Source organism: Hevea brasiliensis, chromosome 11 (assembly GCF_030052815.1).
Source record: "Hevea brasiliensis isolate MT/VB/25A 57/8 chromosome 11, ASM3005281v1, whole genome shotgun sequence".
NCBI classification, from domain to species: Eukaryota; Viridiplantae; Streptophyta; class Magnoliopsida; order Malpighiales; family Euphorbiaceae; genus Hevea; species Hevea brasiliensis.
In genome coordinates this window covers 10,223,526-10,243,448 of record NC_079503.1, presented here as the reverse complement: position 1 = coordinate 10,243,448, position 19,923 = coordinate 10,223,526, and the positions used below count along the sequence as shown (strand labels likewise).

At 33.3% G+C, this 19,923-nt stretch overlaps 1 protein-coding gene and 1 pseudogene across 1 annotated transcript; one reads left to right on the top strand and one right to left on the bottom strand.

The window, feature by feature from the left end:
- Positions 1–4,008: 4,008 nt before the first annotated feature.
- On the top strand, positions 4,009–8,707 carry LOC110642905 (probable ADP,ATP carrier protein At5g56450; annotated as a pseudogene).
- A 4,221-nt stretch (positions 8,708–12,928) lies between these two features.
- On the bottom strand, positions 12,929–13,608 carry LOC110642915 (glutaredoxin-C10). Its single transcript, XM_021795112.2, has one exon. It carries the CDS (start codon positions 13,510–13,512, stop codon positions 13,066–13,068), a length of 447 nt encoding a protein of 148 aa, XP_021650804.1. The 5' UTR covers positions 13,513–13,608; the 3' UTR covers positions 12,929–13,065.
- Positions 13,609–19,923: the final 6,315 nt, after the last annotated feature.

The window sequence follows — 19,923 nt, the reverse complement described above, 5'->3', positions numbered from 1 at the left end:
TAATTGGGCCCATAAGATTAAAAATACAAACTAATTATCAAGTGACAATCATGTAATTGCACTTGAGGGGGGAGTGTTAGGATTGTAAATCTCATATCGGGAAAGTATCAATATAAAACAATAAATATAAATTGTTAGATTACAATATTAACTTAACTAGTCATTTTACTATGTAAAGCAATTTAATTATTTATGAAGCCCGAATAAAAATGAATTAAATTATAATTTGACTAACACTCTCTTCGATATGATATGGTATAAGGGTCTCTCAAACTAAAAGGTCTAAATTCGAATCCTAGCCACCCCTTTTATCAGTATAATATCTCAGCATAAGGCAAAGTGGCCCTAGTGGGCTTTTGCATGTAATGGTATAACAGATAGATATAAAACTATTTTTGGAGCCCTCATCTACAAATTTAAATTTTTCAGTTGAGTGATTCCTTCCTTAACAATAACTGTATATATATTGAATCCGAAAATTTTATGTTCAACTCTTTCCTCTCCTCTCCCAAGTGTATAATAAAAAAATATTAAAAAAAAAACTTATTCAATATCAAGGTCACAAATAACAAAAATTACCTTATCTCCACTCCCTTCATTAATTAGTTTATTACAATTAACTAATTAGGATTAAGGGAATTTTTTTTATATATGATTTATCTTAGATTTAAAACATAAATATATGAATATCACTTTTTTTATATATAGGTATTATTATATATTTTGTCTTGAAATTTCCATAAATTGAACCTAATAAAAAAATTTTTGTGGATTAATGTTGATTGCTGCTAAGCAAAAACCCCTAATGAACGTGACAAATGAATAAATTAGTATAGGGACTGATTTGATCCAAAGAAATGATACTTGGGCAAGGCTGAGAATATTTGGTCATAAGGTAGCCCTCGTGGGTTCGTCCCCACCTTGAAAGGACTTACACTACTTGTCGAGCTAAAAATAATTAGAAGAGAGCAGTTGTTTTTGGAAATACACTGTCGATATGTTTTGTTATCGTTATTTTTTTTTGGTAGGTTTGCCTTTCCTCTAATCACTTCACACTCTTGCATATATACATATGCATATGTATTGAGAATTTAAATATGATCAAATTTATAATTCATGCAAAATAAGTATTAAGATAATAAGTGAAATTTAGCCATAAATTGATTAAAAATCTATAATAGCAGGTCACTAGAATTTTAATGAATTAGATTTAAGGCACATGAGAGTACTTCAGGAATTGCATTTGCAATACATGTAACTTTCTGAGAATGAAGAAGAATCATAGAATTGCATTTCACCATAGAGCTAGAGCTTCGGCATCTCTAATCTCACTTTAGAAAACATGGACTCTATGGGGGAGAGAGAGAGAACATAGGTTCTGGAAGATCTAGAGGAGAAAGGGAAGTCATGATTCTCGTGAACTAGAAAGGAGGGAAGGATTGAACAAGTTGTGAAACAAAGAAATCAGAACTCAGAAGGAGAAAAGAGAGGAGAAGTTGTGATTGAGTTTTGAAACAGAGAGGAGAAAGCCTTCAAGGGGGAGAGAATTGAGGGAGGGAGAAGAGCCAATGGCTGAAAGGATTTAGGGTTTCATAAGGTAATATGTATAAGTTTATTTATTTTTTTTATTAAATTAATTGAATAAATTAAAAAAAATAAAATTTTCAAAAATATTAATCAAAAGGGATAGCAACGGTTCAGAAATTGTCAGTTATGGTTTTTGAACTGCCGGTTTAGGTTCATGGTTCAGGTTTAATGAAATCATGAACTTGAATCAAATGGCCATGTGATGGTTTGGAATACAGTTCCTGAACCACCGGTTCTGGTTCGAGCCCCAATTTAAAATGGTTGAAGAACAATTCAAAATAGTTTGGAGGACGGTTTGGGAGCGATATAAGGGCGACTTAGACAAAAAAAATTAGAAAAAAATTTTATTGATGTATAATTTAAGTTATATTTATAAAAATATTTTAATTTTTCTTACAAATCTTTCAATTAAAATAAAATAAGAAAAAAGAGTAAATGAAAATAATTTATCTTTAAGAAAAATTTAATAAGCAAAGATTTGAACTTATTAAAAACTAGAGGTGAAATTAATTTTTTTTTAAGAAATTAGAAAAATATGCATGAACTTAATTTTGTTTATGTATCCCTTCAGGATTTAGAGGAATCAAAATTTTCAATTCTATTGCTTGCCCTTTTTCCAAAAATTATATGATAATTGATAATTAAAAAGTATAAAAGAGAAAAAAAAATTAAAATAGAAGGTGTTGAAAATTTTATTGAGGATATAAAATAATAATAGAGTAATTAAGATAATATTGAAAATTTTAGTGAGCATATAAAATAATAAAATAGGAAAATTGAGAGAGTGTTGGCAATTCAAAGGAATGTAAAAAATAATTATTTGGAGAATTTGAGAGAAATTGAAAGAGTATTAATAATTAAAGAGAGTGTAAAAAATAATTATATAGAGAATTAAAGATTTATATAAATGAATTAGGAGTATGGTGAAATATTTATTAAATTCTTTTGTATTTAAATTGTCAGTTTGGTCCGATTCAGAACCATTGGTTCGATCCAATTCAAAATCTTCGATTCATCGGTTCAAAACCGCAAAGCATGAAAGTTTGTTTCTTTTTCTGATTCTCACAAAAAAGACTCAGTGCATATTTAGCATTGCATCTGGAGGTTCAAAACTACTTTTTTTAATAAAAGTAATAACAGAATAATTGAGATAATATTGAAAATTTCAGTGAGCATATAAAATAATAAAGTAGAAAAATTGAGAGAGTGTTGGAAATTCAAAGGAATGTAGAAAATAATTATTTAGAGAATTTGAGAGAAATTAAAAGAGTATTAACGATTAAAGAAAGTGTAAAAAATAATTATATAGAGAATTAATGATTTATATAAATGAATTAGGAGTATGGTGAAATATTTATTAAATTCTTTTATATTTAAATTGTTAATTTGATCCAATTCAAAATCATCGATTCGATCCAATTTAAAATCTCCGATTCATCGGTTCAAAACAACAAAGCGTGAAAGTTTATTTCTTTTTCCGATTCTCACAAAAAAGACTTAGTGCTTATTTAGCATTGTTTCTAGAGATTTAAAATTACTTTTTTTGATAAATATATCATTTTAAATACTATTAAAAAAAGTAATTTAAAAAAATTATTTTATTATTTCAGTATTCTTATAATTAAAATTTATTAAATTTAATTTTAAATTATTTTTTAATATTTTTTAATAAATATATATATATAAAAGTAATTTTTTTTTATAGTAATTTCATCGGTAGTAACAAACAGACCTTAAAACATGGCAAAACTATACAAAAGAATTAAGAAAAGAAACACAAAGAGGGGCTTTATCGCAAGGCCTCTAAATTTCATTTATTTAATTTTAATTTATGCAGAGGGAGTTTCTGAGAGAAAACGATCATTGAAAGGACTCTCTTGTTTGCTGAATCTGAAACCCACCCCAAATAAAATGATTAAATCAAGGTCGTAGAACGGTAATGCTGCTCCCAAATATCAAAGGGCTTTTGTTCATTTCAACCACACTACAAAAAATGAGTGTGTTTTGGATATAGGAGGATAAAGATTTCTCCTTTTGGGTTTTTTCTTAGAGGAGTCCAAGGAATGAGCAGAGATGATGTTGACCCAGGAGAATGGCGCCACTCAAAACCACCCACAGCTACTACACGATCACGACCTTACATGTGGCTGACCAAATTCCAAAAAGATCTGATGGCGGGTGCGTTCATGGGAGGAGAGGTGCACACGATCATCGCCCCAATCGAGAGGGCCAAGCTGTTGATACAAAACCAGGAGAGTAACCCGGCAATTATGGGCAGTGGGCGCAGGACATTTAAGGGCATGATCGATTGTATCGTCCGTACCATTAGGGAAGAAGGGTTTCTTTCTCTATGAAGAGAATGGCAGTAGTGTTCTTCGCTACTATCCTTCTGTCGCTCTAAATTTCACGATCAAGGTAACTTGCCAAATTATATTCTGTTATGCATGTAAGGTGATTGATAAAAAGTCAATGCGAAAGGAATATGTGATATTCCCATTCATCGGTCCCCAATTTGGATGTAGATATCCGTCATTTTTTCTTAATTCACGTACTCAGAAAATTAGATGGAAAATAGGTTAAGCAAGCATGCTTAATTACTTTTGTCTGTAAATTTCCTATGTTAATCAATTGTTTCTTGCTGATTGTCATGTCATGGGGGTCTAGTTTTCCTGTGATTTACAGCGTGACTTGTAAAGTTTTGTGCAATTCGCTTGTTAAAAAAATGCTCGCTTTCATAGAACTTGTTAACTTTTGTGAGCCCAAATTTGTAAGGTTTTTCCTCCTGATATATTTCACTTGCTTGTGTTATTTAGTAAATTGGAAATGTTTTCCTTGACTGCAGACTCTTGGAAATCTTATATTCACAGTAGAAATCTTTTAACCTTCTAGGCATATATATTGCTTAGCGTTTACCTGTAAAAATCTATAATAGAGTCAATACTTTTTTCCCATTATCATTCTCCTTCAAGCTTTTGAGATGATCTTTTGCTGCCTTCATTTGGTAAAACTTTTCTTTTGGACATTTTCTTCCCACCAATGTATAGACATTTTTATTTTATCTTTTGCTGTTTCATTTTTATTTTATCTAGTTGTAACCAAGATATTTAGGGTACCTGCTCTTAGTTGGTAGTAGAGAAGAGGATAACATATTGGCAAGGAATTTTTGGAGGATAACGATAGATTAATTGAAGACCAGGGTAAAATTTATCCTTAACAGTGTGACAATTAATTTTCTAGAAAAGGAAACTTTTTGGTGTTACCTGACAATCTGTTCGGGTATCAGAGCACAATGTGGAAGCCTTAGTTAGAGGTGTGCAATCAACTGATTTAGTTCCATACCAAACCAAAAAACCCAAAAAAGAAACTGAAAAATCAAACCTAACCAATCTATAGAGATCAACCGAAATAAATTGGTTCAGTTTGGTTCATTGGTTCTTCCATCTACAATACCTTCATTTTTCTTCCTAGCTTACATTTAGATTGAATCTCAACATTTAAATCAGACTCTAAACAAAATCAAATTTACCCTTTTTTTTCCAAACAAATTTATAAATTCCAAAGCAAACAAACCTAATCCTACACAACAATTGTTGAAATTTCGTAGCAAACAAACCCAATCCGTCAATCCAATGAAAAATCATAGAGCAAAAAATTCAAGCAATGCAACAATAACAAAAACAATTAGAGGAAAAAACATGTTAACTAATTTTGGGTGCCATTACAAATCCATCAGGAAGAAGTGAAGAACAACAGAAAGTGAGCACCAACAGAGCAAATATGAAGAACAACCGACGCCGGGATGATGATATGCTGATGATCAGATGCTGCCAGCATGATGAGCCCAGACAGATTGGGGAAGAGAAAGATAACAGAAGCAACGCAAGATAGGAAGAAGGACGAAGCCTATGGGCCTGGTTCTGTGGATAAAGAAGAGCAGTGTCTGGTGGGTCTATGGACAAAGAGAGAGAGAGAGGGACAAGGAGGGAGGTGGGAGAGAGAGAAACAAACTAGAAGAAGCTTCTGGGTTTTAGGCCTCTGGCTTCACTAAAATCCAGAAGGCCTAAAAGGTGAGAAGTTGAGATTTGAGAGTAAAGGAGGCAGGAGTGCTGTGCGAAAACAGAGTTTAGAGAATTAGGGTCTTTATATACATATATACATACCAAAACCTAATTAAATCATTTTGGTTTTTCGGTTAAAATCTTATTTTGCTCTATCTAAGCCTTAGTAACGAAACAACAAAATTTTGCAAGATTAATCTTACAGCAAGGTTTTGGGTACTCAGAAGGAAGAGATTAGATGGACATGGACTTTGTCAAAGGCCAGGGGGGTGGGGGTGGGAAAGACCCTTAAAAACTTACTGTCAGGATATTTTCTATTTGTTGTTTCTTGTTTGTTTTATTAAGTAGCATTCTATTGCTGCTCTGAAACTTCTCAACTTGTGGATTCGACCTGGAAGGACAATGCATTGCTGATCTTCAGTAATTGGAACGTTGCGTCTAAATTGCAAATTTTATTTCTTTATTTTCGGTAGCTATGTATTATATCATGGGGAGCATTGGTTTGTTGTAGTCATAGCAATATAGAGAACATGAAAATTTTCGTGAAGGTGTGGGATAAAATTGTCAACCGCATCATATAATAAATGTCAAGAAAAATTTCTATGGAAATTTCATCAGAAAAATATCTTCCTTGGATAATTGTTTTTTAAAAAAAAAGAGCTCCAATTGGTTATCATGGAATGAAGGACTATTTGGGAGTATCATGGAACAAATTGGAGAAATTTAACTATTCATTTAATGCAAAACATGGTCTGAGATGGAGTAAAGTTGTTTTGAAAAGATCTTTGCTGCTTAACTGGCAGTATAATTAAGGGTTTTATGAATAATCATACAAAAATGAGGTTAACAAAATTTATTAACTAACAGAGCTGTTGAAATTCAAGAAAGTTCTCTTAAATTTGAACGAGGAAGGATTTGTTGACAGAAAAATACAGAGAATAACATGCATGCGTTTTCACTCTGGAAATAAATTTAAAATGTTAGAAGCAATTAAGTTTTCACTTTTAAAAAATTTAAAAATTTTTTAATTGTTATTTCTTACAAAATAGTCGGTTACATTGAAAATTATGTTAAATACTGGCCCTGCAAAATGTCTTTCTGGGAATATCACCAATATGTGTGTTTTAGCAAGGAATGAATGAGAACAATCCACTGAGGTGGAGCTGTAGGGGGGATGAGTTTAATTCAGGTTATACAATATTTTTGAAATATGTTATAAATAAAAATCAAATAATTACCTTGCATAGCTTGAATAAAAGACATCATTTTTGTGCATGAAAGGGAGGGCGAAAGAGTTTAAACGAAATACGATTGAACTTAAGAATTTTATATTCTTTGATATTAAATGTCACAAAGAGACTAAAACCTTCGACCCATCTATTCAGGTTGATTGTTTGACTTTTTATTTCACTAAGTAAACTTTCAAGTCTCATTGATGTTTTTGTGGATTCAGGAACACAAGAATGTGCAGAACCTTTTTCTTAGGGCATGAAGTTAGGTAATCCATGTATCCTATGTGCTATTTCAGTCGTTTGCAAGATCTGACACTGGGAGTCGGTTTAGTCCAGCACTCCAGCTGATAGCATTTTCAGTTTAAACTCTTAAGACATTGAAAATGAAATTTGTCCATTTTTTTACATAAAACGAAGGAAGGTAGGGTGCCTCAGACTCTTTGGTAAAGAATATTAGCCTTTTGCACCAACATACATCTAAATGGACCCTTACAAGTATTGGAGCTGAAGCATGGGATGCCTCCATGTGCATAGTTATTTGACATAGATGTACAATCAATCCCAGGTCATAATAAGTAGAACACAAATGTACATTGCTTGAAATTGCTTATTGCTAAACCAGCCTATTGTTGGTGTCTTGGAGTAGTGTAGTAGCTTTTCTTAGTAGCTAATTCCAAAGTGTCACTGGTCATGATATTAGTAAATCTATGAAATGTGATTAAAGATTATTAAATAAAATTTGATACAATCAATTTGTTCTGTAAACCACTTGATGCTGTGATGGTTGATTCATTAGTTCCAAGTAAATCCGAAACATCTCTATTTTATGTTATGTTGCACGATTATATCGTCTTAAGTACCTCCTTTGCTGCAGATCTTTATGGAAACATACTAAGAAATGCACTCATCAAGATGTTCATTTTCTGTCCGGTGCATCTGCCAATTTCATTGCAGGGGCTGCAGCTGGCTGCACAACATTAACCTTAATCTATCCACTTGATATTGCACACACGCCTCACTGCTGACATTGGAAGAACTGATGTTCAACAATTCCAAGGTATCTACCCTTTCCTAACCATCATCTGCAAGAAAGATGGGATTGCAGAAATTTATAGAGGGTTTTCTGCATCTGCAAGGGATGCTAGGGGCTTTGATACAATGAAGGAGATTTTGTCTGCAGAAGCTAAAATTGAATTGGCATTGTGGAAACGTTGGGTAGTGGCACAAGCAGTCACAACATCTTCTGGGCTGTTGTCATATCCGTTGGGACACAATTCGGAGGCGGATGATGATGCAAGCTGGACTGGAACAACCAATGTATCGTGGCACACTTGATTGCTGGAGGAAAATTCACAGGACAGAGGGGGTGGCCTCATTTTATCGTGGGGCACTGTCAAGTATGTTTAGGAGTACAGGAGCAGCTGCCGTATTGGTTTTGTACGATGAGGTCAAGAAGTTTATGAAATGGGGTGGACTGTAGCAGGTAGTCATTTTTGTTAGTTTTTCATCTGAAAACAAGAAGACTAGAGTATAATGAGAATTACAGAAGGAAAATATAGAAAAGCGGAAATGAGTTCTTCGCAGCTAACGTGTAACACGTCCTAGATGCCATTCGTTAACCATGTCAACTTTTGAAGCTCTGGAAATTTGCCCCTTGATTTTTTATTTTTTGTTAACAAATAAAGAGTTGAATATGGTTGATATAAAGTTTATTGATCTTCATTGTTGATCTTTTGAGCTGTATTTGAACTCTCATCTCTATTTTTTTATTCTGTTTTGTATATATTTGCAATGATTATAAGGCGATTATAAAGACATTCTTTCACATCAGCATAATGCATTTAAGACAATGGATCTGAATTTTGATTGCAGGCTGCAAATTTCAATCCATGGTGCAACTGATGAGAACTAAAAGTTAACTTCAGCGAGGTGAAACCTCTCATTTCATTTGAAAAGATGGTGGAAACTATAATAACTACAACAATAACCAATTGAATTATTGGACAAAATTTATGTCAGTACTCAGTATCAATGGCAGTGGGCTCATATTAGAGTGAAGAAAACAAGAAGGGAAAGAAGAATATGCCATGGACTTTCTTGCTGCAATGTCTAGCTGGATTTTTTTTTTCTTATCTTTTTTAGTCCTACTATAAAAGTAAATGATTTACGTCCTATTAAGAAAACTTATTAAATAAAATAAAATCACTTACTCTAAAAATGAAAAATATTTACATTTACAATTTTCAATCATCCAATTGTGTGGTTGGGCCAGACTAGGGTATTTAGTTGAATGGTGCCTCTTTTATTGTTTGTGCATGTGGAGTGACGTAAGGTTTGAGTCTTATTCCGTACGTGGCAATTGGTCATTGTTAGGCCAACTATCTGGGGTAGGCTTTAACTCGAAAGTGGAAATGACGCCATTGGAAGCCTTGAATAGTTTTTGTGCCTAGGGTTTAAGCTAAAATTGCCTAGCTAGTGCTCTGTTTGGAGAGGGTGTAGTAAAGTAAAATTTCATAAAGTAAATTTTTTAAAGAAATTTTTTTATAATTTTAAATTTTTATAATGTTTTAGCGTTGAAAGAAAATGAAGATTTTTTTAAAATATTTAAAAGTTTTAAATAGAAAATTTTTATAATTCATGAATTTAATAGATTGAAAAATAAAAATTTTTAAAAATTTCTAAAAATCATATTTTTAAAAATTTTGTACTCTTTTAAACATAAGTTCAATGTTGAATATTTTCAACATTGAAAAACCTCCCCTTATTTTAAAAAATCTTCTTCCATCTAAAAGTAAAATAAAAAAATATAAAAGTTTCAAATTTAAGTATTTTTATTTATTTATTATAAAATTATTCACTTTTTAGAATGAGAAGTAAAAATTACTATCTCTATATGAGATGAAAATTATTATTTTATTAAAAAAAATTGTGCAAGTAAAGTGGGAAGTCCTCCACATTCCTCATCCTCAATTAAAAAGAAAAAAAGGGAAAGCAAATAAGCAAAGACTTCATCATTGAAGAAAAGGAAAATAAAGAAATAAAGGGAAAGATGCTTTTAGAACTTTAGACTAGAGTTTTAGACAAAGTGCTAACCTCAAAACCCTACCATTTAGTGGGGTACTTTGGATTTGCCTAATTCTTCTTCCCTTTTCACCCTCTTAAAAATATAGTTTTTCTTTTTTTTTTAATCATTGTAAGAAATTTGCTGATTTTGTTTATTATTTGTATTATTTTAATTAGAGAGAGAATCACAAGTAGAATCTTTTTAAGTTGGGCTCTAAAAGATTCTAGATGGGTCCCATCATAAGTGACCATTGCATGGGTGCCACGTGTGAAAATAAAATTATTATAAAGTTAAGAATCCACTCTTAGGTTTATTGGGATTGTGGTTGTGGTTTATGTTAATGTCATCATCATCATCACTTATTATGGCTGTCTTTTCCACTTCCAAAGGAAATTGGTCCCATTAATATATGTTTAGCATGACCTTAATTAATTTATTTTTTAATAATAATTTTTCAAAAAAATTAATAATTTTAATGACTGGAATCCCTTCTTTTCCCTAAATGGGAAACCATATTTGAGAGCACTTCATTCTCACCACCTTTTGAATTTGATATGTTTTCAATCTGCCTGTGAATGCACAATACAAAGTGTATTAACACTCTTAATTTCTGCTCAAGAAAAGCATTTTCACTTTCGTCGAGCACTATAAAACCTATGTGAATTATTTAAGCAGATACCCATTGTTTCTTTGATATTGAAGCTGCTTCTTTTTAATATTTAAAGCAATTTAATTGATGATAATATGTTTGGACTTTTAAATATATTTTTGTATTAATTAGTGGAAATTCCTATATTGCTTGCAGGTGCATGATGAATGTTCATTTCATTCCATAATAATAATAGTAATAATAATAATACATTTTTATATATGAAAACTCATTGATTTTTATAATTTCATTTAATTTGATATAAATGTGACTGAAGAAAATAATTGATATGTTGCATCTCTCTAAGTAATAGCAAGGCAAGAACCTTGGTAGTTGGTTTTCTTTTTTTTTTTTTATAAACCGATGTTGTTGTAAGTATCTGAAGATCAGTTAAAACGCCAAGTAAGCATGTAAACAGAAAGAAATAATGAGATTAGTGCCTTTTTAGCTAGCCACTCTGACGTTTAAGTTAGTAATATGGATTGAATAACTAAAACTTCTGTAGAAAATGTGATAAAGTAAGTGTACCTGATTAATACTTGTTTCTCATATTTATAAATCAAAGGGTTAAGTAGCCATTATAACTATCTGTATGAATTGCATGAATCTCAGATATTGGGTTAATATCATGAGATCCTCTCCTGAAGATCCGGCCTTATCATTAACTAGCATTGCTGATGCTCGATAGAGTTAATGCTTAACTTACTGGACGAACGTTATCACTCTGTTCTTCTTTATTAGTAGTCTTCTACTTGGTCTGGGTTACTTGAGTGCTCTTTTGCTCGGGTTGGGCTACCTAAGCAATTTTCTGCTCGATTTGACTATTTGACCGTGTGCTAACATTTTGATTGCTACATTGAATTTTTTATTCAAACGCTGATCATTTAACTGACATTTTGAGCGAGGGATATCATAAATGAATTTAATTTTTTTTTAAAGAAAAACGTCCTCAATACAGGGTCAGAGTATATTAAAAATCTCATTATTGTAGTGACATATACGAATTATCTATATATTAAAAGGGACGGTTAACTCTTAATATAATGAAAGTACTTCGTTATGAAATTAATGGTTAGCAAAGAAATTTCAAGGTAGTATAGCAAGAGTGGTCTATAGATGGAGGAATTAGAGTAGGAGTTGTCGCCTACGCTTTTTCTTATGTCAAGTTTTATTGATCCAAGAATCTCAATTTCTTTAGCTATCAGTGAAGTGATTGTAAACAATGATATTTTAAAATCAACTCCAAGGCCAATTTAATATTTAATTATTGCATATAATAAAAAAAGAAATAATAGGTGTCCACAAATAACAAGGATGGAAAAACGAGGGTACTGTGACGTAAACCCTCCTGCCAACTTGAAATTAATTCAATCAAATTTATACCAGAGCTCAATTCTGCCAGACCGATGAATATGGCAAAGGCCTGTTATGACGTGGGGGGTGAGAGAAGGCACAGCCATGGCAACCCGTTACAGAAAATGTCTCATGCCACGGTGACAATTTTGGCCCTTCTTTGCCTTTCAATTTTAGGCCAACCCTCTTGCCACCTTTCCCAAAATTGTACCCTCCAACCTTGTAATTTTTACACACCCATTTGTAAGTTTCCTTGATGATACAAATTTTGATACCATATGCTACTCATCTTTCCACATTCTTGATTCAGATTTCAATCAATATCATCATCCTTAAGTTTTCTAGTTGAATTAAATTTCTTATTCTATGCTTTTTGGTAATATTTGCTTGCCACTGATAGACAACAAGTCCATGTGAAAATTGAAATGCATTTGGATTTGGTAGCTAGTAATGTAAGCTCATGAAAATTGTAAATGGCGAAGCAGAAAAGCCTTTGCATGATTTTGGAAGATTACTTCCATTTATTGAAAAAAAATTTGTCACAACTAGTAACACCAATACTTGTATCCCCAAAATCAGATCGATTATCCAATCTCCAACAACATCAAATTCAATGGCCCTGATCTTTCAACAAATGGTACAGACCCCACATGGGTACTGACGGTTGAGAACAACCAATTCCAACTATTGAAATTTAACTCAATGGTAATGGAGTCGTATTTATATTGAAATTAGAATTTCAATCCCAGCTAATTAAAAAAAAAAAAAAAAAAAAACCAGGAAGAAGAAAGAAATGGATTTTTTAAACTTGAATCTACAAGTTGACAACAAAAGTAGATAAACAAAACAATTACATATATATATATATATATATATATATATATATATATATATATATATATATATATAATCACAGACTTTCTTATGCTAATTAAATGGACGCATCTCTCTATCTTTCAGTATTTTGACCAACAAACAGCGAACATAATAATAATAATAATTAAACAGAAAAATTATTCCTGCCCTAGCTAATTTTATGTCCACTAACAGTAAACAGTCATAGAGAAACCCAAATCTAACATGAAAATCACATATTTCACTTGGCTTTGTAATTAATATTCATCATACCCACAGAGCTCCAACTTCGACGAGCTTTGGGACGAGGTGGCCGCTGAGGTGGAGAGCGACGAGGGACTCGAGGCCGCCAACGCAAGTTCCACCAATGAAGAGGGCGGGAGCAAGATTGCGAGGGGCATCATCGTTATCGTGAGAGGGAGGTGGAAGAGGGAGAGCAGAGATCTCATGGTCATCTAACTCGATGACAGTAGGGTGGACACCGATGGTGGCGAGCAACTTCTTCATGACGTGGCACATGCAGCACGAAGATCGAGAGAATATGATGACCGGATGCTCTGATATAAGGCGTTGGATTCGAGTCTCAGCAGATTCGACAGCGTCAAAGGATAAAGAAGTGGAAGAGGTTGGGGGAGGAGGAGGAGGAGGAGGAGGAGAAGGAGGGGTGAGGTCGAGGTGGACGGCGTCGTTGGAGCAACGTCGCAGTCCTTGCATCTCCAGAGAGTGATTTTGCTAGTAGAGAGAGAAAGTGAAAAGATGAGAGAGTGTTGATGTCAACGGGGGCAAGTGGGGAGTACTGAAAGGAGCGAGTTTTTATTTATAAATGAGGGAGAGGAGAGCAGAAGGTGAGGGTGGGGTTGCTTACATCACAAACTACTGTTGCATTTCCACTACTTTCCCCTTTTTTTTTTTAATTTACTTTTTTTTTAACTAAATTTATTTATTTACTTTTTTGGGATCAATATTATTTCCCACTTTTCTTGCCCACGCGCCATTGCAACCGTATAAAAATTTTAAATTATCTTATTCATTGGAGGCAGCATAAAAATATAGTACAATTGATGAGTTAGACGTAGCAGAAAAAATTTATAAGAATTCCAAATTAAATCAGAAAGGGATCAGAGAAAGTTGATAAAATAAATATTTAATTTGATTAAATTTTAATAAAATAAATTTAAATAATATAATTAAATTTAAAATAATTTTAAATTATTAAAAAATTTAAATATTAGGTATTTATTATTTATATTTATTTATATAAATATTTAATTAAATATAAAATATATTTTTTTATAATAATATTTATAAATTTTATATTTTTATTTAAATAAAATAAAATTTAAATATTTTATAAATTTATTAAAATTTTAAATTATAAATTATTAATAAAAAATAATTTTTTATATAAATTATTAATATAAAAAATTAAACAGGCCCCAAGTTTAGGTTTTAGTGGTCTTCCCAATACCTCAATCGTTGCAATCCTTAATTGCAATCCCATAAAGAGGTGAAAATAGGAGGGGAAACGTGAATAATTGGAGCGTGAATGTCACGAAGAGAAGCAGGTTGTAGGAAGGCAACATTTGTCGTCACGTAAAACCGTGGTTCGGAAATGAAGGACAGATGCCGGAGGCGTGGAGTGGTGAAGGTGATTAACTAACTGCTTACAAAGTAAACGAAGCTTACGTCACATTGACTTATTACGTGGAACCACAGGATTGAACCTTCATACCAAAAACCACCCCCACTCTGTGTAGTTAGGACATGGACACATGGTGGGACCTCTGGCTCTCATTACTGATGACATAATCATCGGAATGGAATTACACTTTCGCCGTCACCATGACGATCCCTGGACGAAACAAGGCGTTTGTTTTAAAGTTTCCTTCATGCATGGAGATTGTGGGCTTCGAGGGACAAAATAGAGTGGGCCAATGCCACTTTTGGTTTTGCATGAGCATAGCCAATAGAAAATGTCCACGTGGTTTGTCAGCATACCGTGACGCCGATGGTGGATGTGGTCCCTACCATCATAAAATCTCGAGGGTGTTGTGAAAGTTGAACCGTTGATGGTGCTGAATATGGTGTCCGCCATATCTTGTGATGCATGCGTAGGGATTGCATCCACAATCAATCGACCCAAACCTAAAATATTTTCTTTTTTAGATTTTCATTGTTGGATTTACCAAATCATTAGCCTAATCACTATATGCAATAATTCAATAATTCTTTATGTTAATATATAATTTAATGAACATATTTTATCTTATTTATTGAGTTGTATTTAATTTTTTTTAAATAAATTTATTTAAATATGATTCATCATAAATCGAATATATATTTTGTTAGAAAAAAGAATATAAGTAATGAACAAAATGATTGTTTATTTATCTGTATCTTATTTACAGAGATATTACATTTATTTAGACATGAGAATATGAGCTAATTTAGACAAGAATAATAATTACTGTAATTATACTATATAAATCTCCTATAATCATGCTAATTGCTGTAATTATGCTACACAAATCTCCTATAATCATGCTAATTACTGTAAGTATACTACACAAATCTTTTATAATCATGCTAATTGCTGTAATTATGCTAACACCCTCCCCCCCCCCCCCTTCCCTTAAACCCAAGGTGGTAGCACAGGTGCCAACTTGAGTTTGCTTAAGAGATCTTGAAAGCGAGCGGGAGGATGCGTTTTGGTGAATATATCAGCGGTTTGGCTGACAGAGGAGACAGGAATCAAACATATGGTGCCATGAGTAACATGATGACGTACAAAATGACAATCAATTTCAATGTGTTTAGTACGCTCATGAAATACATCATTATGAGAAATCTGCATGGCACTTCTATTATCGCAATGAAGCATTGTGGCAGAAGAATGAGTGACACCCAAATCAGTTAATAACCACTGTAACTAAAGTAATTCAGATGTAGCATCAGCAAGAACACAATATTCAGATTCTGTGTTAGAACGTGCAACAACAGTTTGTTTTTTGCTACGCCAAGAGATAAGAGAATTACCCAAGAAGAAATAAGAACCAGTTGTAGAGCGATGATCTGTCAGATCACCAGCCCAATCAGCATCAGAGTAGCCAGATAATACTAGGGAGGAGGTAGCGGAAAAGTGCAAACCATGAAAAAGAGTGCCTTTGATATAACGAAGGATTCAATCTGCAGAGAAATGAGTTGAGCGAGGAGCGGACATAAAGCAAGCTAACGGATGAACAAAGATATGAAATATCAGGTTGAGTAACTGTGAGATAAACGAGACTCCCGACAAGCTATCGATATAAAGTAGGATCATCAAGAGGAGTGTCATCAAGAGGTGTAAGTTTGCAATTGAGCTCCAATGAGGTTGATACTGTTTTGCTATCAGTGATGCCTGCTCGAGAAAGTAAGTCGGATGCATACTTGGCTTGAGATAGATAATAGCCATCAGAATTTTGAGAAACTTCAAGACCCAAAAAATAGTTGAGAGAACCCAGGTCTTTTATTTTAAAATGCTGATTGAGATAATGCTGTAACTCTGAAATACCAGATGAATCATCTTCTGTTATTATCACATCATCAACATAAAGCAATAGAAGAACAATACCACTATCAGTTTGGCGAGTGAATAATGCAGAATTATGTGGACTAGAGAGAAAATCAAGTTGAGCAAGAGTGGAACTAAATTTGGAAAACCAGGCCCTGGGAGCTTGTTTTAATCCATATAAGGCTCGCCGAAGTTTGCAAACCTTATGAGGAGAATGATAACCAGGAGGAGGATGCATATAAACTTCTTCTATTAAATCACCATGAAGAAAAGTATTTTTGACATCCATCTGGAAAAGTTTCCATTTATGAACTGCAGCAATACCTAAGAGACTGCGAATAGATGTTAATCGGGTCATTAGAGCAAAAGTTTCTTCATAGTCGATACCATACTCTTGAGTGTACCCTTTGGCTACTAAGCGAGCTTTGTAGCGTTCAATAGTTCCATCAGAACGGGTCTTGATTTTGTAAATCCATTTGCAACCAATAGGGGTCTTGTTTGGTGGAAGATCAACTAAATCCCAAGTATGAGTTTTCTCTAAAGCCTGAAGTTCGTCAGTCATAGCTTGTTGCCAAAGAGGGTTAGTACTTGCCTCACGATAAGAACGAGGCTTATGAAGGGTTGCAATAGTAGAGTAACAGTGAAAATCAGAAAGATAATGAGGAGTTTCTCTTACACAGGTAAAACGACGAAGAGTAGTGCTAGGAGGAGATGCAGGCGCAGGTACTGGATCAACAACTGGTGTAGATTCAACAGGGGCAGGTGTAGTTGGGCTAATATTGAGCACATCACAATCACCTGGATCAGGACTTGGAAACAGCCCTTTGGAGGAGTAAGTGAAAAATAGAGAGTCAGCATTGATAGAGTGATGAAATTTAGAAAGAGAAGAGAACATAGTATTGTCCCAAAAGGTAACATGATGAGAGATGCGTAACTTATTAGAAACAGGATCCCAACAATGATACCCTTTATGTTCAATACCATAACCAAGAAAACAACATAGACGAGCACGGGGTGCTAATTTAGTGTGTTTATGAGGTTGTAAATGAACAAAAGAAACACATCCAAAAGGTTTAAGGATGGAATAGTCAGGAGGTTATTTAAACAACTTTTCAAAAGGAGATAAATTATGAAGAACCAAGGTAGGAAGACGGTTAATAATATAAACGGCATGAAGAGCTGCTTCTCCCCAAAATTTTTCTGGACATGAGGCAGAAAGAAGAAGAGTACGTACAGAATCAAGAATATGGCGATGCTTGCGTTTGGCTCGCCCATTCTGTTGAGAGGTGTGAGGACAAAAACGTTGAACAACGGTGCCTTGTTGACTAAGAAACTGAAGTAAAGAAGAATTCTGATATTCCATGGCATTGTCTATTCGGAGAATTTTAATGTCACAAGAGAACTGAGTTTTAATCAATTTTGCAAATGTGATGTAAATTTATGATAACTCAGATCGATGTTTTAAAAAATATATCCAAGTAAATCGAGAATAATCATCAATAAATATCACAAAATAACGAAAACTATTTATTGAAGAAATAGGAGAAGGACCCCAAATATCAAAATGAATTAAACCAAAAGGAGTGTCTGAAGTAGTATTATTATGAGAAAAAGATAATGCAGATTGTTTTGCAAGCTGACAATTTAAACAATTAAATGACTCAAACTTAGTAGATCCTAATAATTCACGAGAAATTAAAGGTTGAATTTTATTGGCAAAAGCATGACCAAGATAAAGATGCCATTGGTGAATAGAGGAATTAGGGATTATAGCTGCAGACACAAATCTCTGAGGAAGATGTAAAGATGCAAGCTCAAATAATCAACCCACTCTGCCACCCTCCCTAAGAATCTATTCCATTTGTGGATCCTGTACCTGGACACCATGGGGAGAAAAAAATAATATTTAGCCCTTTTTTCACACAACTGACCAACAGAAATAAGATTGAGTGCCAAATTAAGGATATAATAGGTGTAAGAGAGATGAAGATTTGAGGCAGACACATGACCAGTATGTGTGATGTTCATTGTAGTACCATTTGTAGTATGGATTGGTGGTAAGGAAGATACCAGTTTTGCAGAGGACAAGAATTTAAGATTAGTGGTCATATAATTACAACATGCAGAGTCAAAAAAGCCAATAAGAATTACTCGGAGTGGCAGACATGGCAGCAGGAGAATTAGAAGAGATAACCTGTTTGAATAGTGCCTCAAGATCACTCATGGTGATGGCAGTAGAACCCTCAGTAGCAGCAACAGCAGTGACAAAGGAAGATCCAGGCTTTGAGACATTCTTGAATTTAGAATGCCCTCCTTTTGGTCTTGGAGGGCGTGTGGGACAATGTTCAAGAATATGACCGTAATCATGACAATATCTGCATTCTATAGTAGGACAATATGCAAAAGCATGACCAGTTTGATAACAATTCTTACAGAGTTGATTACCAGATTTCTGATGTGAGGATCTAGTAGTTGCAAGAGCAGTTTCAAATTGAGGAGTTTTATCCAAACTAAGACAAGTCTCTTCAAAAATAATCTCTTGAATAACAGTATCCAATGATGGGAGTGGATTTCGATGTAGCAGGGATGCTTGAACGGCTTCATATTCTGATAAAAAAGCCATTAGAACTTGAATGAGATGAAGACGATCTTCACTAATTTTGGCCTGAGATATTTGATTCCAAATGGGTTGGACCTGGGCAAGAAAATCATTCACAGATTGACCTGCTTCTTCTTTCAAATTATGAAGAGTAGTCCACAACTGATAATAGTGGGCAAGTCCAGTGGTCTGATATCGATTAGCAAAAAAATCTTAGATTTCTTTTGCAGAGTCATAATTAGCAAATTGGATGTGGATGGACAAGACAGAGGTATTGCGAAACCAAGTGATGATCTGATAATTTTTACTATCACAATCCTCAAGACGGTCAGCAAATTTTGCATCAGTTTCATCGTTCTCTCTTATCGGCGTAGTGATATCTCCGGTAACAATACGTCAAAGCTTGCGACATATTAAAAAACTTTTCATTCCTTGAACTCAAAGATTATAGTTGGAACCAGTCAGAACTATTGCAATAGATTTTGAAATATCAGATTTCTCCATTGATAACAAGATGAGGAGAAAAAAAAATGGTATAATAACAGGAATGAAATAATGAACCAGAACAGATTATAGAGAGAGAAGAGAGACCTCAGAAACTAGAAATAAATGCTTTATGGCTCTGATACCATATTAGAAGAAAGAATACAACTAATGAAGGAAAGGATTGTGTATTTATCTGTGTCTTATTTACAGATATATTATATCTATTTATACATGAGAATATGAGCTAATTTAGACAAGAATAATAATTGCTATAATTATACTACACAAATCTCCTATAATCATGCTAATTGCTATAATTATGCTAACACACACACACACACACACACACACACACATATATATATATATATATATATATATAACTTAAATTTATCATAAATATAATTTTTTTTTAATTCTCTGGTTAACCATATTCAATTCTTTATACTTAAAAAGAAGTGATTAAATTTTGATGTTGGCAGCTTTAGAA

Excerpts from the sequence above, each read along its gene's own strand:
- LOC110642915 (XM_021795112.2), bottom strand. The coding sequence starts at position 13,512 with ATGCAAGGACTGCGACGTTGCTCCAACGACGCCGTCCACCTCGACCTC.